Genomic DNA, 24,841 nt, shown 5'->3' with positions numbered 1-24,841 from the left:
GCGAGAAGTTTTTCCATCGAGAAAGTCTTATTTGGTCGTTAATATTTGAATAATTTGAAATTAGGATAGCTAATAGAACGTACGAGTATCGAAAGTAATGAAGAGGAAAGGTTTACACGGCGAAGAAAGCCATAAAAAGAAGCGATCGAGGTGTAGGCAGCGATGCCCTCATTGTCATCAGTTGCTCAGTAATTCTCAGTACCACGAGCACCGTAAACGATTCTTCAATCCAGCGCTCAAAGAGTGGAAAACCGTTGAAGATCTTAAGAAAATTATCTCATCTGAACCTGTACCAGATGTTCCTGGATCAAGCTCAAGTGAAAGCGAAGGTAAGCCTCGTGTGTGTCTTCGATAAGTAAGCAGTAGTGCCAACGTGGGACTTAATGCAGCTTAATGCCAGTTTGGCTTTTATATGCATTAATTTTTTTTGTCGAAACTCACTGATAAAAAAACCCCTTTAAGATCGTTGCAAGATTAAGACAACAATAATGATAATAAGGGGTGCAATTTGCTAAGGAAGGTTTCTTATGTCATATTTTGGAAATCAGACCTCAATGGATAAGCTTTTTGCACAGGTTTGCTCAGTATTCAGAGTATTGAAGAGTCTTTTGAGAGTTTTTGACAAGTGTCTGATAAGCCATATGACCACAACAGACTGTTTTAGCTTAACTATGAAAAAGCTGAAAGTTGGTTTCAGAGGGACATTCTGTGTTGTAAAGGCTATGCTTCTTGCATTATTTTGTTAGAGTGCTCTGTCTTTTTAGCTCGATGTTTAGGATTTTTTACCTCCCTTGTTCGTTGCATTATGTTGGCACCACATGATTCAAAAGAAAAGAAATTTGAAACGCCCTTCCGGTAATTCTTTGAGCGGTCGGGGTCTAGAACAAGGAATTTGGCTCTGCTTCGCAGACGTTACTGGCCGGGGTTAGGTTATGTCTGCGACACAGGCTAGTGAATAATCTGCTAGCAGATTATTCACTAGTCTGTAGGTTGCGCCCGCAATGCATGATTTCCAGGAGCAATGTGCCAGGCATCTGACGGTGAAGGAAATTCAAGGAAATTCAAATTCGGAATAATCAAGGTCTTCCGTAAGTGTTATCAGCCTCGCCCAGCCTTCGGCTTCGCCTGATAACACTTACCTTCACCTTGATTATTCCGGATATCACAAAAACTTCATCCAATAATTTCTTATTACTATGGTTGGGCTATTGGGTATATTATACAGGCTAAAAACGAAAAAATCTTCACTTAACTTTAGGTAAAAAATTATGAGATTATTGTGCTAATTTTTATGTTTACATGTATATTACTACAGATCAGATGATTGTATAAAGTCTTAAGTTCTTTAAACTCTCATGCAAATAAATGCAGGGCTGCAAATAACAGTCGGTCATCGGACATTGGTCAACCAAAATTTGCTCATGTCCAACAAAATCCCAAGTGTGGTCGGAATGATGTTCTGACAATTTTTTCAATCCTAAATCATTTTATGGCAATGATGAATAATACCGTAAAGTTCCGTTTATAAGCCGCACGGGTCCGTAGATAAGCCGATGGGCAAAGAGATCGTGAGGAAAGTGATAGTTCGGTAATTTTAAGGAAATAAAATTCAACCTTTTGTTTTTGGTGATGTCCGCCCACAATTTTTTTTGGACCAGATGGTATCTTACATGTAGTAGGACATAATATACTTTTGAGTGAAAAAATTATTTGCAGCCCTGTAAATGCTATGTATGATGACAACTATTAAAGTGCTTTTTAAATATCCTTGTACATGTAGATGAGAACCTTAATTCATCTCCCTTTGGACCATCTGTACAAGATCTTCCTGGAAGTGATTCAGGTACATGTACATGCATTTATTTAATAAACCTTTACCAGTTAACATTTATCATATGATTAAAGGGGGCCCCTTCTTAACTACTAATTTGTTGCTACTGTAAGACAGATTTCTGACCGTCATTCTTTGTAAACCAAACCTCCTACATATAAGATTTTTGCAAAACTTTGTTCTATCGACAAAGGCCTTCTAGATTTTCAAATCACGGCAATATTTGCTGGCTTATTTTGACAACCCTGGACTTGTGGCCTAATAAACACCTGTATTTTGAGACTTCCTTCAGTAGCATTCTATTCTTACATTCTTATGTTCCATTCTATACAAAGAGGGCCATTTTACAGCTGTATCTCTAATGAATTCTTTAAAAAAATTGGAATTTTCCCTTTTACCCCGCAAGTAGATCTTGCATCGATTAGAACTTATATATTGCTTAAAAAACAAAACAAAACTAAGTTGATTCTTTTCTTGTACTTCACAGATGCCTGCAGTGAATCTGCATCTTACAGTGCTGATCAACAGGTACAGTTTTACCTGGCTATTGGTTTTTGTCAATTAACTTTGCATACAACTAACACCTACATTCATGAGTTAAAGTGGCTCAATATAGCAATTCTGCAAGTCGTTGCAATTACATTTTGCAGGAGCTTCTGTCTTTGCAAATATTTTTCGTATAACACTTGATATAATGTCTACAATCAAGTATCTTCCTGGGTGAAAGTTTGGGCTTGTTTCAAATGTTATTTTTCTTTGTTTTTTTTCCTGTTACTTATTGAAAGCATCAGTTAAGGTACATCAGTATTTAGTATAATTTCAGAGGTGATTATAAGAATTGAAGCATTCTGATTGGTCGAGAAGCTCGGCTTATGAGGCTATAATCACCCCGCGCGAGGTGATTATAGCTTTGAAGGCTTGGTTACTTAGCCACGCCGCCTTTGACATTCAGGGAAGTAAACATGGCCGCTTTTGCTGAATGAAAATTTCTTTGATTTGAAAGAAACTAGTCCAAGTCCTGGATATTTTAAACATTGGGAATTTTTCAAATTAACTGCCAAGACTTTTGGACCGAAAATATTTTCAAGAGATGGTTCTCAAGGCATTAGAAATGATCGTAAACACGGCGGTTTTGACGATCGATGAGAAACTCAGTCAGATCGATTGAGCAAACATTATTTAGTTCTCTTCTCACCGGAGCTACTCATTTTTAGAGAATTCGCACATTCGCTTAGAGGTCATCCACAATCATACAAAGGTAACGGACATCTATCTTTCTCATTGTGTTTGTTTTGTTCCGTTTTATTGCTTTAAATGAAATAAATTCTGATTGCAATCAATGATTTAAACTGGTTTCTCAATGATTTAATGTTCTCAATGATTTAAACTGGTTACACCGTCTGCAAGCGAACACTTGTGTTTGCTGTTTTCTTGTTTGCTATCGTTTTTTTTAAGTTCTTGATGATCACCTCTAAAAATTATACTAAAACAATTATTTGCCTCAGGCTCCAGTGTTCTCCCTAGGATTTTGGGAAGGCCAGGGGGTATTCTGACTGTGATTTTCAAATGTCAAAACCTGATTTGTGGAACTTGTTTCCCCACGTTATTATCGCTTTTTTGTCTCTTTTCCAGAGTAAGAAATAACCTATTTACTCTTCGCCAGCTTTTAAGAGTTTTTTTTTTCTGTTCCGAGCAACCCAAGTCGACTAAGCTCACCATTCTTTCCAGGAACGCTGGCATTTCGTTTAGTCTCCCGCGTACAACACCTTAAAGTGCCGTTGTGTTCCTGCGACAATTTGATAAAAACAGCTGCTATCCAACAAAACGAATGCATCGCAGTTCTGAACATATTAATGCGAGGATAAATCACTTTTATAATCGTATTAAGGTCATTGCCCTGAAATAGAACTGAACACAATTTTTTAACCAAACTTCGCCTACTGGTTTATTACTTTAAGGGAACTTAAATTTTGAAATAAAAAAGGGGGGTCACCAGATTCGTTTAGGAGCAGGAAGACCTTGCATATTCCATATAATTCCTTTAAAATTCCTCTGCGAGTACTAGCAAAGTACACGTTTTTAGCGATAATTTATTTTTCAAACACAAGAATTGATCTGTTTTCATTTTACAGAAAGAATTTGATCGCTACACCCAAAATATAAGAAAAAATTTATAGGTCACCAGGCTCGTTTACGAGAAAGCGACAATTTACTTCTCTCGCGGACTAAGCCACATAGAAAAAAGCCGCCATTTTGTTTATGTGCGCGCGCTCGCGCGCGCTTATTACGCGTAAAATTCTGCGCAGTAAGGATGCGCAATGCAATACAGGGCAATGACCTTAATGGTGAAAAAACTCAGTAAAAAACACCATTCAGTTTCATCGACTTCATTAAGTGATTTCTTATTTGCTTATGGATAGGAATTCCCAGTTCCAGATTTTAAATTAAGGTTACGTTGCATTTAATCTTCAATTTTAAGCCAGGCGGCAACAATTTTACTGTGAATCAAGCAAGCAATACCTAGGGAGAACACTGGGCTCAGTGATTATTGTTGAATAATCACTTCGCCTTCGGCGAATAATTGTTAAATATCACTCAAAAATACAATTTTTTTTTTGATCACTTGTTGAGAAAATTTGTGTTGCAAGAAAATTTGAAACAAATAGCTTTTAATTTCTGAGATTCACTGTACACCAGTATTTGGAATAAACGATTTTAAATTAATTGTTACCATCAACTGAGTGATCTTTGAGGAATTGAGAGACACCTGTTCTAACTGCCATGTGGCATAAGGAGTTATTTTTTGATATTAAACAAGTTGTTTACGCACGAGTTACATGTACATGTAGTGAAGTATCAGAAAATGAAATTGAACAAGTGAGCGAGGTTAACGAGTTGAGATTTCTGATACAAACCAACGAGTGCGTAAATACTGTACAAAGCACTTTCCATGTGGTATTGTGTTTATTTTATACATACTGAGATTGCCATTGAAGTCATTGAACAACCCATTTTAATGAACAATTCAGTCGAAGAGTGAGTATTGGAATGTACAGTTTGAACATATAACATATCTTTTGTGTAGCTTTACACTTTTATTTTTTTCTTTATAAAAGGGGTCACTGGAGTCTGATGAGTCTGATCTCAGGAGTTCTGATGAGAAGGAAAGCTGCAGTGAAGATGAAGGCACAGATTATGTAGATTCAGAGTTCAGTGATATTGACGATGTGCTACAGTCAGAGGAAGTTGAACTGCCACAGCCTTCTCCACCAAGTACTAATCAGGAACGTACCCGGATAATCGTGACTTGGCTCGTTTACTTTGTGTTAGTTTGGCAGTACAAGAACTATGTTAGTGACAATGCCATTGAACAGATGCTGAAGTTTGTGCAACAGTTACTTTTTTGCATTGGAAAGCTGATCAAAGACCACACAGAGTTGTGTATTGTTCTTGCCACAAATCTTCCAACTACTCTGTACTCAGCCAGAAAGCTGCTGAAGATTGATCGGGATAATTTTCAGCAATATGTTGTCTGCCCAAAATGCACTAAGCTTTATCACATGGATGAAATTGTCATCAATGATGGTCGTCGAAGTGTCGCAAGGACTTGTAACAATGTGCCCTTTCCACGATCAAGGCGACCTAGGACTTGTGGTTCTCAGCTTGCACAGAAGGTTTCTCTTAGAAATGGCAGCATCAAATTTTATGCTCTTAAGACATACTGTTATAAGAGCATAATTGACTCCCTGGAAACATTACTGAAACGCCCCGGACTGGAAGAGGAATGTGACAAGTGGAAAACAAGGACAATAAACGATGACTTGTATGCTGACGTGTACGATGGAAAAGTATGGAAACAGTTTGGTAATTGGAAAGGTAATAAACCTTTCCTTGATCTTCCTCGGTCTTTTGGCCTAATGATGAATGTAGACTGGTTTAAGCCATTCAAGCATAGGAACGACTTTTCAGTTGGGGTGATCTACATGGTGTTGATGAATTTACCAAGAAGCATCAGATTTAGAAAAGAAAATGTCATCTTAGTTGGTATCATTCCTGCCCTTGCACATGAGCCAAAATCTCTTAACCATTTCCTTGAGCCTGCTGTTAATGAACTTGATGCCTTGTGGAAGGGAGTTCAGGTGAACACCTACAACAGTCCATCTACTGTAGTAGAAATTCAGGCAGCTGTGTTATGTTTTGCATCCGATATCCCAGCAGCACGGAAACTCTGTGGATTTCTTGGCCATAGTGCAAAACGAGGCTGCTCTCATTGTTACAAGGTCTTCCCAGGTGGTTTTGGGGAACAGCGAGACTACAGTGGCTTTGATGACCGGGCTCAATGGCCAAAGAGGTCTTCAGAGCAACATCGAAGAGATGCGTACAGAGTGAAGAACTGTGTGTCTGCGACTGCAGCTGACAAGCTAGCTAGCGAACTTGGATGTAGATACACTGTTTTATTAGAACTTCCTTATTACAGCAGTATTGAAATGTGTGTTGTTGATCCCATGCATAACCTGTTTCTTGGAACTGCCAAAAGAGTGTTTTCTAAATGGATTGAAAATGAAATCATCACAAGTGCAGGACTGCAAACAATTCAAACACGAATTGACGAAATTTCCTCCTTATCAGACATTGGAAGACTTCCAGGGAATATAAAGTCTAACTATGGTGGCTACACTGCTGCTCAGTGGAAAAACTTTGTTCTCTTGTTCTCTATGTATTCTTTAAAGGATGTTCTTCCAGTTGAACACTTACATTATTGGCAGTCATTTGTTCTAGCATGTCGTCACCTTTGCAAGCCCTGCATTACAAAAACAGATTTAATGGTTGCAGATTGCAAATTGCTGGATTTTCTTAAAGAGTATGAAAGTATTAACGGAAAACTGTCCATATCTCCAAATATGCATCTTCACCTCCATCTTAAAGAGTGCATAGAAAATTATGGAAGCATTTATGGATTCTGGCTATTTAGTTTCGAACGATATAATGGTATCTTAGGGTCTTACCACACAAACAATAAGACTGTTGAAGTACAAATTATGCGGAAGTTTATGACTTCAGGAATCTTGGCACAAATGCAGTACAGTCTCCCAGAAGAGTACAGGGACTTCTTCCTGTTCAGCTGCTCAACACAGCTTGAATCCAAAGTGACTTTTGGAGAAACTGCCCTGCTACCAGAACTACCGGTAATGATGTCATCGTCTGGTTCCTTACTTGGAAAAGAGTCAGTATGGGCAGATTTGTCATCTGTTTGTTTTGAAAAATCTTACAAGCTGGCAAGTCTTGACCTAAATGAATTGAACACCTTGCGTTTGGTTTATCTCACCTTGTACCCAAACGTAACAGAAGCATCACTGAGTCTGGCTACTCTTTACAAAAAGTACAAGGCTTTGGCAGTTGGTGGCGAAAGGTATGGTTCAACAGTAGGCTCCAGACTTTGCCCGTATGCTCGAATAATTGCATCATGGTGTGGCAACAATGGAGCTGTTAACCCTGGAATAATGAGGCCTGGAATTGTTCGTTATTTCATTGTTCACAGTGTGCAAATCGAAGGAAAGCAGCTGATTCATGCGTTTGCAGTGGTTAACTGGTTAAAGTCATCAGAACAAGACTTTGGCTTCGGAAATCCGCTCTCTGTTTGGATGGCAAAAGATTTTGAGCATACTGGACCGGCAGTTTTTTTGCCCATCCAAAGAATCCACTCCAAGTTTTTATCAGCTGAAAAACTTCATTCTGGACAGAGGTATTTAATTGTATCTCCAATTTGCAGGAGAATTTTACTTTAAATTTGCTATGAACTATCAGAATACATTTTTAGCCAACTGTGTACCGCAGTGATTACATTTATTGCCCTGATTCTTAAATTCTATTTGTTAGCTCAGTGGAGGGGACTTATTAAGGTGAAGCACTTAAAAACATTAGAAAAACAACAGTCACAGCACCATTTGCTTTTTCGGTATGTTTGATATAATGAATATTCACATTCAGATGAGAAAGCAGCTCACATACAATAATTGCTGTGTCATGTATGCCAATGTCTTTAATGTCACTTTAACAACCGAGACACTAATTGGAAGAAAGTGCATATTGGAACACATGTATGTATATGTACATGTAGTTCTGGTGCTTATTTCAAAAATGACACCTACAAGTGTAAGGAGTGCTTTTGAGAAAAGGGTGTTTATAAGAAGTAGGGCACTGAAGTAAATCACTAAGGTACACATTTTTGTTGACCAAAGGTTTTGTTAATAGCAACTTGTAGCTCACTTTGAAAAGAGAAATACACTCTATAGGCTTTTTGTGAGAAAGAATTTCTTGTCAAATGTCATTTTTTTTTTCAACATTTTCACTGATGTTTTTGTTTTTGTTTTCTGTGAACACAACGCTATTTTTTGTCGGTGCTCAGTCAGGGTCAGCCGGGGTTTTTAGGTATACGATATACAAAAGAAAATTTTGGGTATACAGTATTTTGCACCAAAATTTGCCCTTTTTAATGGGGTATAAAGTAAACTGTGTTTTTCCAAATTTTGGTATTTTGCATGATTTTCAAGAGAAATTTTGTGTATACCGGTTACATGCTTTTCAGGTATATTGGTATACCACTTACCTCCCTGGCCGACCCTGACCAGTGCTCAGGCACTAAGTGTGAACCCGGCCTAAGTTATCCAGTGCCGCCCAATAAAACAATATTCCAACAATGTGAGGGCGCTTTCGATTAGTCAGAACTGGCCAGCCAGACATGTTTATTTGAGAACAGAATTCTGTTATTGGTCAGATTTGCCCTGTCAAATCAGTCAATGCATAAGGTAAATATTATACACTGTTGTGGTGGATTTGTGGGAAGATCTCGTGGAAAAGGCCTATTTCACATTCAAAACCACCGGGCCGGCCGGGCAGTTCTGTCTAATGGAAGGGACCTTAAGACATGCATTATTAATTCAGTATGTTACAACAGGTTTTATCCATGTAGTGATATAATGTAGCTCTAAATAAAAGTTAATTGACTGATAGTTACATTTAAATGTTCCGGATTAGTTGCAGTTTTCCGACTATTGAAATTAAAAGGCATTTAAAAGTTTTAATGAACACATATGCTACCAGTAACTTACAATGAAATTATTTACTTCAAGATAATAAGATAAATAAAGCATGCCCGAATGCATTGATTCATTAGGTTTTGAGAATGTAGGAGTTTTTAAGAACACAAAAGAAGTTTGCACTTATTGGGTGTTGTTAATATTTTTCAAGTTATTACCCATCTCAATAATGCAGGAGGAGCAGGTTTGCCATTTTGAGGATCGTAAATGTGATTAAACTCTGGATGTGGCTCACATCAACTCATTGAACTAAAACAAACATAAATTAACCATTTTCTTATTTATATATTTTAATAGTTTTTGGTGTAAAGCTGGTAGAACTAATAAATGTAACCTGATTAGATATGCAAAAGTTGTGTGGCATTTGGCCTTCTATTGATACTCAAACTGTATTCTATTTTGGGGTTACAATCAATGGTTGATGTCTCAGAAATTTAGGAAACTAATGAAATTAAGTTTCAGAAAAATCTTTGGCAATCTGACCAAACAGAGTATCACCCAGGGCCCAGTTGCTCAAAGGGTTGAGAACACTATCCACCGGATAAATCGCTATCCAGTGAATAAGTGATGACAAAACAAACCACGCTATCCACTGGATAGTGATTTATCCGGTGGATAGCGTTATCCACCTTTTGAACAACTGGGGCCAGATGTCTAAATGACCCATCAAACTGCCCCCGCCCCCTCCCCCCCCCCCCCCCCCCCCAGTGACCCAACCAGCTCAAATTCCAAAATTTTTTAATAAGGCTTAATTCAAATGACATAACTGACCCAACTGCCTTAAATAACTATTATTATCCAACCAACTCAAATAAGCCAACCAGCTCAGGTGACCCAACTGCATCAAGTGATTCAACCAGCTCAAATAACCCAACTGGCTCAAATGACCCAACTGATCATGACTAAAACAACCCAACTGCACAAATGGCCCAACTGGCTCAATTGACCAACCAGCTCAAATGACCCAACTGGCTCAAATGACTGAACTATGTCCCAATTGCACCGAATCATCTAACTGGCTCAAATGAGCCAACTGACCCAAATAAAATAATAACTTGGGTCAAATGACCCAATTGCATCAAACCACCCAACCTGCTTAAACAACCCAACCGGCTCAAATGACCCAGCTGATTCAAATGACCCAACTGGCTCAGCTGACCCAACCGGCTCAAATGACCCAACTGGCCAAAATGACCCAATTGCATCAAACCACCCAACTGGCTCAAATAACCCAGCTGGTTCAAATGACCCAACCGGCTCAAATGACCCAACCAGCTCAAATGATTCAACCGGCTCAAATGAATCCCTTTGGCTCAAATGACACAACCGGCTCAAATGACTCAACCAACTCAAATGACCCAACCAGCTCAAATAGCACAATTGGCTCAAATGACCCAACTGCATGACTTGACCCGACTGGCTCAGGTTCAAACCGGTGCGAAAAACCCATCTGACTCAAATGACCAGACTGTCTCAAATGGCCTAACCGTGTCATTGACACAAGACCCATCTTGACCCACCTTGCCCAAGTGACCAAACTGATGCAAACAATTAACCCATCTGACTCAAATGACCAAACCATCTCAAATGACTCAACCAACTCAAATGACCCAACCAGCTCAAATAGCACAATTGGCTCAAATGACCCAACTACATGACTTGACCCGACTGGCTCAGGTTCAAACCAGTGCGAACAACCCATCTGACTCAAATGACCAAACTGTCTCAAATGACCAAACTGTCTCAAATGGCCCAACCGACTCAAATGATACTTTTGGGTCAAGTGATCCAACTACATCAATTGACCCATCAGGCTCAAGTGTTCAAACCGGTGCAAACAACCCATCTGACTCAAATGTCCCAACCGGCTCAATGACACAATTGGCTCGAGTGACGCAACTGCTTCAAGTGATCAAACCGGTACAAACAACCCAACGGACTCAAATGACCCAACCGGCTCAAATGAAACATTTGGTTCAAGTGACTCAACTGGGTTAAGCACTCCGACCAGTGCAAACAACCCATCTGACTCAAATAACCAAACTGTCTCAAATGACCCAACCGACTCAAATGACACAATTGGCTCGAGTGACCCAACTGTGTCACTTGACCCAACTGGCTCAATTGATCAAACCGGTGCAAACAACCCATCTGACTCAAATGAAGAAACCATCTCAAATGGCCCAACCGACTCAAATGACACAATTGGCTCGAGTGACCCAACTGTGTCACTTGACCCAACTGACTCAATTGATCAAACCGCTGCAAACAACCTATCTGACTCAAATGAAGAAACCATCTCAAATGGCCCAACTGACTCAAATGACACAATTGGCTCGATTGACCCAACTGCGTCACTTGGCCCTACTGGCTCAATTAATCAAACCGGTGCAAACAACCCATCTGACTCAAATGAAGAAACCATCTCAAATGGCCCAACCGACTCAAATGACACAATTGGCTTGAGTGACCCAACTGCGTCACTTGGCCCTACTGGCTCAATTGATCAAACCGGTGCAAACAACCCATCTGACTCAAATGAAGAAACCATCTCAAATGGCCCAACAGGCTCAATGACACAATTGGCTCGAGTGACCCAACTGTGTCACTTGACCCAACTGGCTCAATTGATCAAACCGGTGCAAACAACCCATCTGACTAAAATGACCAAACTGTCTCAAATAGGCCAACCGACTCAAATGATACTATTGGGTCAAGTGATCCAACTGCATCAATTGACCCATCTTGCTCAAGTGATCAAACTGGTGCAAACAATTGCAATTAACCCATCTGACTCAAATGACCAAACCATCTCAAATGACCCAACCGGCTCAAATGACACAATTGGCTCAAGTGACGCAACTGCTTCAAGTGACCAAACCGGTGCAAACAACCCATGCCCACCTGACTCAAATGACACAATTGGCTCATGTGACCCAACTACATGACTTGAGCCAACTAGCACAGGTTCAAACCGGTGCGAACAACCCATCTGACCCAAATGACCACACTGGTTTTAACCCATCTGACTCAAATGACCAAACCATCTCAAATGACTCAACCAACTCAAATGACCCAACCAGCTCAAATAGCACAATTGGCTCAAATGACCCAACTACATGACTTGACCCGACTGGCTCAGGTTCAAACCAGTGCGAACAACCCATCTGACTCAAATGACCAAACTGTCTCAAATGGCCCAACCGACTCAAATGATACGATTGGGTCAAGTGATCCAACTACATCAATTGACCCATCTGGCTCAAGTGTTCAAACCGGTGCAAACAACCCATCTGACTCAAATGGCCCAACCGGCTCAATGACACAATTGGCTCGAGTGACGCAACTGCTTCAAGTGATCAAACCGGCACAAACAACTCAACGGACTCAAATGACCAAACCGTCACAAATGACCCAACCGGCTCAAATGAAACATTTGGTTCAAGTGACTCAACTGGGACAAGCACTCCAACCAGTGCAAACAACCCATCTGACTAATAACCCAATTGACTCAAATAAAAACTGCATCAAATGGCCCAACCAGCTCATGATCAAATGATGCAACTGGATTTATAAAAAAACTTGATTACAATTTGCATGTTTGCAGTGTATCAATCACCACAACAAAACGCACTGAGAAAGCCCTCCTGTTACTTTCCTTTTACGCGATGATAACATGTAATGAGTGAGATTTCATTTCTCTTACTAAACCTGTCTCACAAAAATTAATATACTCAAACTTTAAAGTTAAGGTTGATAGAACCAATTGGAAATCCGTCTACAGAAAGGTAACGAAAACAAACAGCAGAAATCCGCTAACGTAAATTTGACGGAAACAGACAACAGCAGAAATCCGCTAACGTAAATTTGACGGAAACAGACAACAGCAGAAATCCGCTAACGTAAATGCGACGGAAACAAACGGCAGAAATCCGCTAACGTAAATTTGACGGAAACAAACAACAGCAGAAATCCGCTAACGGAAATGTGACGGAAACAAAAAACAGTTGCAATCCGCTAACGGAAATGTGACGGAAACGTAAACTTTCATTTCCGTTCCGGAAACATGACGGAAACGTGATATTATCACAGAGACTTGGATTTTCACGTTTCCGCAGCACGTAAACGTGACGGAAACATAAAGTTCCATGTTTCCGTCATGTTTCAGAAATACGGAAACGTGCGTTTTCGTCCTGTGACGTCACCATCTTTGTAGAATTTCCATGCTCCTGAATTGCTTTCCCACGATACACAGATGTGGTGCCATAAACCGTTAGAAGCGCTAACTGATATATCCCTGTGGATAATTTTTTAAATCAAAGTAAATCATGTCTACGTTCTGGTATACTTACAATTAAACTGTTACCCTCGTTTTGCATCATTGTATTAAAAGCTAAAATGTGTTATCACTGACTAAAAATCGTAAAAAATGGGACGTTTCGTATAAAATACTATAACCTTCTTCAGCAAAAATTAAAAACGGCGTCCAGATGTACATGTAATTGAGGCGAAGGCGAGAACCGACTATGAATTGGCCAAGATTTTTGTACATGTCTGGAATGAATTCGATTCGGAATTCGGTTTTGCCACACACAATCTGCGTGACCACTGAGAACAACGGTCTATAATCAATATACTAGTAATAATCAGAGATTAGGGGAGTGCGTTCGACCCAAGATAGGTACCCAAGATAAGGCTAGCAAACGTAATCCGAGTTACACGACTGTTTATATTATATCGTCATACAAATTTAAAACGACCGCGTGTGCAACATAAAGCGCGCATCCAACATCACTTGAAACTATCAGAGAAACAATCTCAATCCAACAGTGCACGAGGCAGCACAGCAATCTTTTTACTACTGTTAAAAGGAGGACTGTCGAAACGTTTATTTTTCAGCACAATTTACAGAGCAAACTCGCAAACGCAACCGGAAGATCGTCAGAACGAATCAACCTCGTTCCCAGGGTCTCTCGCAAAGAAACTGCGACGTCATTAATTAGCCAACCTGCCACATACCAAGATACATAGAACGACACATAAAACGACTTTCACTGGACAGCCACGGGACCACACGCTACCACAAGATTAGGATTTGTTTTCCTACCGTCGAACACAAAATTGTTTACAGCCTAGCGTTATCGGCTTCATGAATTGTTTTTGCGCGCGCTGTCTTTGTTGACGTCGCTGTGACGCAGTTAATTGCTTTCGAGGCCAACTTGCCACATACCGACATACATAGATAGTACCACACATAGAACCACTTTCGCTTGTGCGTTCACAGGACAACCACGGGACCACAGGCCACCGCAAGATTAGGATGCGTTCTCCTGCCGTCGAACGCAATAATCTTTACATCGTCGAAATCAAATTCGTGGTTGTTTTGCACGCGATGTTGCGCAAACAAAGAGTTCTTGTCACCTGTAAAAATAGCTCAGTTTAAATATATGTTAGATGTACCTTTTTGTGCCACCGATGAGTAGGTCGAAATTTCCGTTGTATTCGATGAGTAGCTCGTTATCAGTGCCAGACACAGCGTAACTGAAAAGAGTTCCACGAGTGTTACTCGAACTCATCCACAGACACACGGTGAACGCCGTCAAACTGCGATGCATGTTGGTCATTGTGACAAAGTCAGTGACTCCTTTGTTTGGGAAATGGAAAGCATTGTCTGGATTGTTAGGAAAAACAGCAGGCATTAGTTTAAATGGACACTTGTCTAGCCCCGCTCGAGAGAAGATATCTTATCCAGTATGTTTGTAATGGCTCTAATCTCATAATCTTACATATATTCTATAAGTATGCGTGGCATCTACTTAACTATGACCACCGGGTAATGTAGCTTTTTCTTAAAAAAAACTTACACTTTAAACAATGGACTCCTTCGCAACGAATTATTACTATTTGAACCCTTTCTAATACCCCTTAACTTACTCAGCTTCCCGATCTGATTGGAATTTAAATTTGAAAATGTTGCCTCCCCACTCCTGCCTAACCCATCTTTAAACCATGTCAAATACTTTTGAGACAGTCCCTGATTTGAATATGAAACCTGTTTAACGTGTTACTTATGTCACCTACCAACTCGCAGCGGCTCACAAGTAGATTGTTTTACAAGTCTTGTTTCGGAGTCCCGGAGGAAATTGCGCCATTTGTATACATTTCCGGCATTCCATTCATCTAGCAGACATGATGTTGACATCTCTTCGATTTGGGAAGCAAGAAGGACTTTATTCCAAACGTTGACATTTGATAACATTCCTTTAAATGATTGATCAGCGTCAAAACCACCACCGACCGAATCTTGTTCTTGTCCCAATACCAAAGTGCCACCTTCTCTTATCGTGTGACCTCTCTTGAAGTTCGTGCCTTCCTTTTTTAATGCGCCATCTTTGTAGAATTTCCATGAACCCGAACTGCTTTCCCACGATACACAAATATGGTGCCACGCGCCGTCGTTCGGTGATATTGATGTTTCCCTGGAAAAAAAGTTTAAAACGTTCTATGTTTGTGTAGCTTGCGAATACAGCCGCCTCTCCGCGCTCCGACCTGCTTTCGGAGGCAGGTCGGAGTGTGGAGAGGCGGCTGTATTCGCAGGCTAATCTTTGTGTTGTTCGTGTACCAAATACGTGTTGGATTTCGTCAAAGAGTTCTCAATTACATTTCCGCTTGTGAGAATTGCTCATGCCTAAGAAGCGAAATTTTTTCTTTCTTGTGTATTTACGTCACGATCGTGTGAGTTAAAAGTAATGTTATTACGATTTAACATAGTCGCTTAATTTTATAAGATCTAACACTGGTATTTTTTGAAAAGTTATTGTTTTATGGTTATTAAATTTTTTTGGTCGAGCCTTTTTTTACATAATCCCTAAGCCCAGGAGATTAGACAACCACTTTTCACGCCATCGTCCTTAAATAAAGTATTCTATTCTATATCTTTCCATTCCACTCCACTTCATTTCATTACATTCCATTTCATTCTAGTCTAGCCTAGTTAAGTCAAGCAGTCTAGTCTAGTAGTCTTGCTAGTTTGTCTAGTCTTGCATTGTCTAGTCTAGTCCAGTCTAGTCTATGTTTGCGTTGGGATTAATGCTTTATTCGAAACCTGAAACTGCTGGAATTCATCAGTCAAACATTTATTTTCTCATTTGTTCGTTCGTTCGTTCGTTTTTTCGTTTGTTTGTTTGTTTGCTTATTTATTTATTTATGTTTACGTTAAATACCTCTTGTCGCCACCGATGTCCAACTCAAAATTTTCGTTGTAGAATATGAGCAGCTCATTATCCTGGTCTGATACAGCATAACTGAAAGGGCTTCCTTGAATGTCACTGGAAATCATCCACAGGCACACTGTGAACGCCGTCAAACTACGCATGCCCGATATTCTGACTGAGTCAACGACTCCTTTGTTTGGGAAATGTAAAGCTTTGTCTAAAGTGATAAGAAGAAAATAGAAATTTATCAGTTCGATTTTTCCATTTACAATGATTTGAACCTCCTGCAACAATTTTAAAATGTACGCTTAATTTTCTAAAACCTCATAATTATGAAGCAATACGTTAATTAAGATGATAGCACACCTGGACATGTATCAGCCGCGATAATAGACGCACTTTGATGAGAGTCAATCGTATTTTCTGACAAGTGAAAGATACTGCCGCTATAAAACCCAATGCAGTCCTTTCGTATCAGATCAAACTCGGTTCTCTTTTCGTTCCATATGTTTACGTGAGAAATTTCTCCCACGAAAGCTTTTGCCTCGATAAACTGTTTCTGGGATTGCTGTCGTTGTCCAAGTACAAGGTATCCACCCCCCTCTAGTGGTGTTTGACTGTAAGCCAGAGGACCGATAGTAGTTGTCCCTTCACGGATGGACAAATGGCCAGTAGATGACTCCCACGTGATCCACAAGAAATGCCAGTTTCCGTCGTTTAAGTCCAAGTCCGTTTCATCGCCCTGTGAAGAACCTTTGATGGTCACCTTCACCCTGGGATGTGTCTTGATAACCAGTTCGTCAGCCTGACTTTGAGTTGCGTAAGAAAGAGCTGTTCCTTCACTGTCCTGTTGAGTCTTCATCCAGAAAGAGATAGTCATCGCTGTCATCTCGGGAATGCCTGGCACTATGGACACATGGGACTTTCTTCTGAGGAACAGCTTGTAGTTGCGAAGTTCTAACAAGTCAAAAAATCAGACTCACTACACAACTCAAACTTTGTTAATGGCGGTTATTGGTGGAATGAAACAACTTGTTCTTCACGTTGTGATCATTAAAGCTTTATTTATATATTAAGTAAAGATAAGGTTGTAGGATCTTCCAACGTCCAAATCTTTTCAATTATTTTTCTAAAGTGTCATAACGATTAACTCATGTCACAGAGGAAAGGAAGAAACGGTGGGGTGCAAAGTTAGTTTTAAAATAAATCATACAAAACTACACAGTATTTATGACAGCTTCGATGATTGATTCGAATTGGCTTACCTTGTTCCAAGTGTGAAAAAGTCAAAATAAACTGCTTTAGTCAAAGATTTTGTGCTGGCTCAATTGAGTATATATTTGCAGCTGATTTCATCTCTTGCGGTACATTTTACCCTTTTTGGAGTCTAAGTGCGTTGACAAAACGAAAAACCAGGTATATATCATTTCAGTTACAGTCAGTCCAGCGCGCGCATTCGATACAAGACCTCGCGTTACATTGCGACACGAAACACTCGTGCCATTAGCCCGAGCGTCGTTGAACTATTAAAACAAATTATTAAAAGATTCAACAAGTTTCAACTGAAATAAGCATATTAGCAATTAAAAGCACCTAAAATTTCTGTAGCTGTCAACGGAATTTTATTGAGTAGAACATGGTCAAGAGATACAAGCAGGGCAAGGATATAAGAACTGTTTAAGGTAGAGTTGATGTACATTTATCGGTATAAGTTCTTATTCAGAGAAGAAAATCCAAATCTAGATCTGTTTTGGTGTAAACCTTAAGGGACTATGTCACGGTTGAGCTAAATTTATTTCATTAAGTTTTGCCAAATATCTCGCTATGAAACTTAATGTTTGAAAGGGAATTTTCTTCTATGGATCTAAATGACAAAACCATAGCTTTATTGCAACCAAATACGTCTTCCAGGCGTTATAATTTAAAGTTAAAAACAAACAAGATTAACTTTGAAAACTGTTCAGCCCAACAACATTTCAAAAGCCCACATCGCAATCCGTTTCAATCTTTGTCACTTTTGGCCATCCGTATCTTCTTTTGCATTGACTGTGTTATTGAAATGCCCCCTCGTTGTTTTATAGTTCACCTAATTTGATGTTCATTTCCCATGCCTAAATTTGTCTAAAACCCGTGACAAAGTCCGTTTAAAATTCTTTGTTTAAAAAATAACTCGTTTTGTCAATGCGTATTTTTTATGGCTTACCATTATTGAAGCAATGGAAAATTGGACAACACTCCTCATTTGCAGGGTGAAAGATGCATTCGCTTGGCAGATTAGGTGGACAAGATACAGCATTATTGCAAACAGAGTTTCCATCGTTACAAATACAAGAACGACAAGACGTAGACGCTGGTCCATCTGAGAAACGCTGTCCAGAAATATACGTGTTGTTCTGAAACAGACACTTGCCTGAATAAAAAGAGAAAGCATGTCATCAGAATTAGCTGACTTTTTTCAAAAATTCAAGATGATTTCTTCCCACAGACAGTTATGGTAGAGGTCATGGTTGTATTTTTAATGAAACGAGAAGGAATAACGTGGAAAATACACACCACCAAACCAACTATAAAATACAAGAGAGCTCTTCAGTTTGAAAAGGTCATTATGATGTCCATATTCTTCTTCGAAACTACATAATGTCATGATCTGTCACACTTTAATTTTAAACACTTTAATTTTAAATAAAAAAAAATTGTCAGCCGTTGTCAGAAAAATAACTGTACATTCACATAGAGACCTAAATGGCTGCTTGCTACAGTTTCCCAGAACAATATTAACTTAGTTCCACATCCTCCTCTTCCGCCAAAGAAATGAGATGGAATAGGATATGTCAATAATTTGTTGCTTTACTTAGTAAGACTCTAGTAACGTTGAAGCGACACTTGTTTTCCGAGTGCTTTTACTTTTGCCAGGAGTGATCGATCATGTGTTGTTCTATTCACATTGTTCTTTAACGCAATAATTTTTTAACGCAAAATGAAACAATTATCAAACTGTTGATCTCGGTATCTTCTAAATAGTGAACTTACATTGTTTTCCTTTTTCCACACCATACTCACAACACCTGGATTCTTCATCTTTGTATAGATCCTTGTCTTTACAGCAACTCCACGATTGTTTCTCGGTCAGTGGCAGGACATGTTTATTTTTACCACAAGAGTAACAAAAGCTTGTCCTGTTATTAAACCCTTGGTCACCACAACATTCCAAAGCGTCTTCATTGTCCACCTTCAAAGGGTAGAATGGTGTAACAACGTCATTACAACAGATTCCATGTGTTGTCAAGTAAGGTTCACTCCCACAACACTGCACTGTTGTATCATCAGCATCCGTGTCTTGTCCAGGAAGGTCACGAACGTTTCCTAAAATAAAACCATCACGGAAACGGTAATGAAAACGTTGCGATCGAATATTCCCGCGCCGGTGGGAGCTATTGTTCTTGCTCTATTGTTTCGAGATTGTTTGTTGACTTGGTCGTTCTTTGTTTTACCTCATTTACAATCCCCATATGGGCCAGTCGTGGTACAATCATTTGCATTTCACACTAAAAAGTAGCACGGCATCACAAAATTCTGCGTTCTTATAACTACACGACGATGACGAAAGTTTCGGATAAACACACTGCTTTTAGACTTTTAGTTAAAAGAATTGAACCCATTTATAATAAGTGATTCCACGGCATGGTAGTCGTGATTGCCATAGCTTCCATTTCGCGGGAAAATAATGCCTGTTGCATCATCGTCCAAAAACCGCTGACTACATCGTGAATTGAGCGCGTTGCAAGTTATGAGAGCATCGCTACTCGGTCCCAGACCTCGTTTCTATCCCCCCCCCCCCCCCCCCTACTGCCACACTAAAATGTTCTTTTTTAACAGTTTATTCAGAATCACTTGCATAACATATGTTAACATTTGAAGATTAGTATACGTAGTTGCGAAAGGATTCATTAAAGGCTAACAGAAAACTTAAGAAAGTAAAATATGTCCTCACCTTGACAGCAAACCTGCCTGTCGGGAAAGAAAGCTGAACTACTGCAACATCTGGCCTCCTTTGCACTTCTGTGGGTATTGTGCAAAACGCTAACACTTCCACTGCAGCAGAGAGATGTTTCTGTATCATAGGGCTTCTCTCCAGCACAGCATTTCCATGTTTCGTGTTTGGGACGAACATAAGGCTTAGAACCACATCTATCGCATACTTTATAACGGACATCATAATGCTTATTTCCACACTTGGCAATCATATCTGTAAATTAGAAATTTTCAAAAGCCACATTAAATACAGTCACGCGCTTTATAAAAAGTGTTATCATTTTGAAATGCAAAACGTTCAACAACGCACGCCTAGCTGGTAGAAACTCCCCAGAAACTAAATGAATGTTCTATATATTTATTTCCAGTGGTTTTTTTCTTACGCTTTCCTGTATCAGGACAGAAAAAGGTTTTGCTTTGTTCACTCCACGTACCTTTGTTGATCACCCAGTTCCCAAGGTAGTCAAGGAAAGGTGTTTCTATGAGCATTGATGAATTTTCGCCCATATGTCTCTTTCCACTAGTAATCGATAGATAGTTTGATTTCTTAACAAGTTTTATTTGGTGTTCAATTTTAACGGGCTGTCCTGATAAGGTATCGTTCTGGAGATCCATAGTTCCAGTTACAACAAACTTGTTTTCGTCGCATGAATGTTTGCTGTCCCACATCCAATGGTTTAAATGTGGTAATCCCGGACAGGTTCCCAGTCCACACCGCTTACTTCCTGATGTACAACCCAACCACAAGCCATCACCTTCGTCATTCACCCTGTAGAACAGAGCCACTTCGTCTCCGAAGCGAATAGGGTCATTTGTTGTCAACCTTCCCTTGCCATAGATGTGGAACACTTTTTTCGCGTGTGTATAAACATTTTCCGTTGTCTGACGCTTTGAGAAGTTGCATTCATTTTTGCTGCAAGCTAACCAAGATGTTGGTGTATTGGTTGCTTCGTTTACGGTGAAGAGAACAGCGTCGCCACTGAAAATGTGATCTGGATCTTCCTCTTTTTCTTTAATAAAAAAGAAACAAATTGCACATAAATTCTAGAACTTTAGAGACAAGATTCCACCTTCGTTGTGAAATTTCTCTTTACACGCTTTTTTGTTTTTCTCTTTTTCTCCCTGTTTTGGACACTTCCTGTTTTGCATAACATAATACTAATCGTTATTTAAATTTACATTTTCTCCATGGCAAAGCGACACGCGGTATTTTTCATAAAACACTTTATGTATCCTGTTCCTCCTAGATTAGATGCCATGCATATAAACAAGTATGTATGTGTTGCTTTGGCAAAGCTCTGTTTGCTGGGATAAAAAAGACAAAACTTCCATTTGGTTGATTTTGGCCACGGGTGTGGCCGTTTATTTTTCTATATCAAGGATAGAAAGCTTAAAATATGGAAACCTTAAAGTATTATCCCAGAAAAGGTGAGGGAGAACCCGCCAACCCAAACCAACAACGACAGAACGGAGGGAGCGGTGGGAGGGGAAAATCTTCTTCATTGGTAGACCGCCATTAGCGAAAGGGCGATGTAACCGCGCCTTCGTAACCTAAGAGCCCGCGAAAAAGTAACCGGAAGTGATAGTTGGAGGGATTTCATCGGAAGCTGGTAAAGACTTATGTAACAAGCTACATAAAACCATTTATTTTTGAAAAATAAATATCCTTTAAATAAGATTCAATTAAATTAAAGGTTCTGGGTATTCTGCAATTAGATTTTTAAAGAATCATCTTAAGAACTTCAGCGACTAGGAATTCATAACTTAAGTAAGCTGGCAAGAATAAAATACAGTCAAATTGTGTACCTTGGTTGGTTTTCAAAAGGATTTAGGACATCATTTCGAAATAGATCATACTGGTTTGTAAGGATATAAATTAGGATTATAAGAGTTGACAGTAATTCAAAACAACTAACATGCAAAATTACCTGCATTTGTGTTGCACAACAGTTTTATTAATACAAGAAGTGTCAGATATCCAAGGGATGTCAAATTCATCTTTGTATCCAGACTTTGCTCTGCAACATCAATGAGGTACATTTAAACTTTTTAATGGGTAGGTAGGTCGACCGGCAGGTAGGTTGGTTGCTAGGTAGGTAGGTAGGTAGGTAGGTAGGTAGGTAGGTAGGTTGCTAGGTAGGTAGTTAGGTAGGTAGGTAGGTAGGTTGCTAGGTAGGTAGGTAGGTAGGTAGGTAGGTAGGTAGGTAGGTAGGTAGGTAGGTAGGTAGGTAGGTAGGTAGGTAGGAAGGTAGGTATAGGTAGGTAGGTAGGTAGGTAGGTAAGTAAGTAACATTTAAACTTTTTAATGGGTAGGTAGGTCGACCGGCAGGTAGGTTGGTTGCTAGGTAGGTAGGTAGGTTGCTAGGTAGGTAGTTAGGTATGTAGGTAGGTAGGTAGGTAGGTAGGTAGGTAGGTAGGTAGGTAGGTAGGTAGGTAGGTAGGTAGGTAGGTAGGTACGTCAGTAAGTGGTAGGTAAGTAGGTAGGTAGGTAAGTAGGTAGGTAGACAGGTAGGTAGGTAGGTAGGTAGGTAGGTAGGTAGGTAGGTAGGTAAGTAGGTAGGTAGGTAGCTAGGTTGCTAGGTAGGTTGCTAGGTAGCTAGGTAGGTAGCTAGGTTGCTAGGTAGGTTGCTAGGTAGGTAGGTAGGTAGGTAGGTAGGTAGGTTGCTAGGTAGGTTGCTAGGTAGGTAGGTAGGTAGGTAGGTAGGTAAGTAAGTAAGTGGTAGGTAAGTAGGTAGGTAGGTAAGTAGGTAGGTAGACAGGTAGGTAGGTAGGTAGGTAGGTAGGTAGGTAGGTAGGTAGGTAGGTAGGTAGGTAGGTAGGTAGGTAGGTAGGTAAGTAAGTAGGTAGGTAGGTAGGTAGGTAGCTAGCTAGCTAGCTAGCTAGCTAGCTAAGTAGGCAGGTAGGTAGGTAGGTAGGTAGGTAGGTAGGTAGGTAGGTAGGTAGGTAGGTAGGTAGGTAGGTAGGTACAGGGTTGGAAGTAAGTAAGATAGATAACAATGCCACACACCCTTAACAACCGCCTCGGTGCCTATACATATATAAATAAAAAAGTCTTTCACAAGGAATGGTCTTTAATGCGTCCCTGTTCAATTCGAAGTTGTCCTTGGCTATTTACCCAACTTTTTGTCTCAGGCGTAAGTTCATTTACGGCACAACGGCACAAAATGTTACACAATTCAACATTTTTGTTTTCGTTTCACATTGACAAATTAACTCGTATGTACGTGGTCTTCTGCTGCGTTGACTATACCTGTTTATACCGAAAAAATGTCTTTTTTCAAGCCTCTATCAGTTTAATTTAAACTTGCACTAAAGTAAAAAGGTATGTTACACTTACATATGAAAGACTGTTCTTAGAATGACAAAAATATTACAATAGCATTTATACGTAACGCAGCTTTGACACATGACAAACTTCGTAGTTGAGTGGTATTTTTTCAGAAGATGATTTTGCTTATATGCAAAGGTGGCACTTGTCTTCGCCATGATTGTCACTTAATTCAACCATGACGGGAAAACATTAAAAAATTGGTTTCTAGCGCAAAAGCGACCTTTAAATGTTATTGCTTAGTTTGTATGCCAGGAAAAAAATGGTTGTAATCTTTAAATATGTTTTAAGAATGCGATCAAGTTAACGGCTTGAGTCTTGCCAAGTCTTGGCAGTCAAGTCGCTAACAGAAATGACTGGTGCTCGTTAACAAACTATTAACCCGGGTTATGGTACCCGCGCCTTTATGAGGCAAATGCCACTGAACTTGTGTTCATCTTTAGTTATTCCTTTGTGTGATGAAAGCTCTTCTTTTTTCTTTAAATTATATAACTTATATTCTATTTTATCTGATGAAGTTAAACGAAATTAGTGAGAAGCAGCAAAATAACGAGGCAAATAATTATGTCAGGTGCAATGAAGGAGCTTTTAAAGCTTTATTTCCTCGATACGTACAAGACACACACGCTCGGCGCGCAGTTCGCTCCACTCAGTTGTTGGACAAATATAGGGCTGTTAATCCCAGATTTACATATAGTGGACCGTTTATCTGCAGGACTATCGCATCTGTCAGTTCGAGTCTTCGAAACTTTGATGAAATCGCGTTGTATAAAACCCGAGTTACACTGTATATCAGCGCAATTTTGGTACTTCTAGAAATTTGGACCGTCTGCCGATTCTTGTAATCCTCATTAAAATCTCTTGATGCCAGCTCTTCAAACTGTATCGTATTTCAGGCGCCCTGACCTTTTAATATTTACATACTATTTTACACCTCAGAAGTTGTATTTAATCGCGATTTAACTAACCCAATGACAATATTGATTACTCTCTTTTTCATTCAAACGCTTATGGTTCAGTCCATTAATTAAGAAAGTTAACGAAATCCATTCATAAGTATACCTTATTTTTGAACAAAAGGTAAGATCTTATTGGCTTATCTTGAACTTAACCGCAATAAACGTGTTTAAAAAACGATTAACGTATGGGGCGGTACATACCTGATGTAATTTACATTAAAGACTACACTAGTGTTATTTTGTCGTCAACTCTTGCTCTTTCGTCTTACCTTTAAACCTTTAAAGGGTTTTAAAAAACGCTTTCTCTACCAGGGAACCCTCTTCGCTCATCAACAGTCATGGCAAGAATGCCGTTTAAGTGAACAAGTCAAAAGGGTAAT

The 24,841-nt window shown here is 39.5% G+C and overlaps 1 protein-coding gene and 1 long non-coding RNA gene across 2 annotated transcripts in view; one reads left to right on the top strand and one right to left on the bottom strand.

Annotated features, from left to right (window-relative positions):
- The window catches only part of LOC144643447 (uncharacterized), a 72,756-nt gene that overhangs the window by 46,663 nt on the left and 1,252 nt on the right, over positions 1–24,841 (bottom strand). The window lies entirely within an intron of this gene.
- LOC144638239 (uncharacterized) lies at positions 44–9,280 on the top strand. Its single transcript, XM_078497457.1, has 4 exons — positions 44–329; positions 1,781–1,843; positions 2,319–2,359; positions 4,948–9,280. Exons 1-4 carry the CDS (start codon positions 98–100, stop codon positions 7,615–7,617), a joined length of 3,006 nt encoding a protein of 1,001 aa, XP_078353583.1. The 5' UTR covers positions 44–97; the 3' UTR covers positions 7,618–9,280.

The sequence above is a fragment of the Oculina patagonica genome, chromosome 2 (assembly GCF_052425735.1).
Source record: "Oculina patagonica isolate OP01 chromosome 2, crgOcupat, whole genome shotgun sequence".
In the NCBI taxonomy this organism is placed as follows: domain Eukaryota; kingdom Metazoa; phylum Cnidaria; class Anthozoa; order Scleractinia; family Oculinidae; genus Oculina; species Oculina patagonica.
This window is presented reverse-complemented; position numbering and strand designations above follow the sequence as displayed.

What these genes read in the sequence shown, in the direction of transcription:
- LOC144638239 (XM_078497457.1), top strand. Translation starts at nt 98, where the DNA reads ATGAAGAGGAAAGGTTTACACGGCGAAGAAAGCCATAAAAAGAAGCGA. An exon ending in TCTTCCTGGAAGTGATTCAG is followed by an intron (nt 1,844 to 2,318) that starts GTACATGTACAT and finishes TGTACTTCACAG; the next exon opens with ATGCCTGCAGTGAATCTGCA. An exon ending in CTTACAGTGCTGATCAACAG is followed by an intron (nt 2,360 to 4,947) that starts GTACAGTTTTAC and finishes TCTTTATAAAAG; the next exon opens with GGGTCACTGGAGTCTGATGA.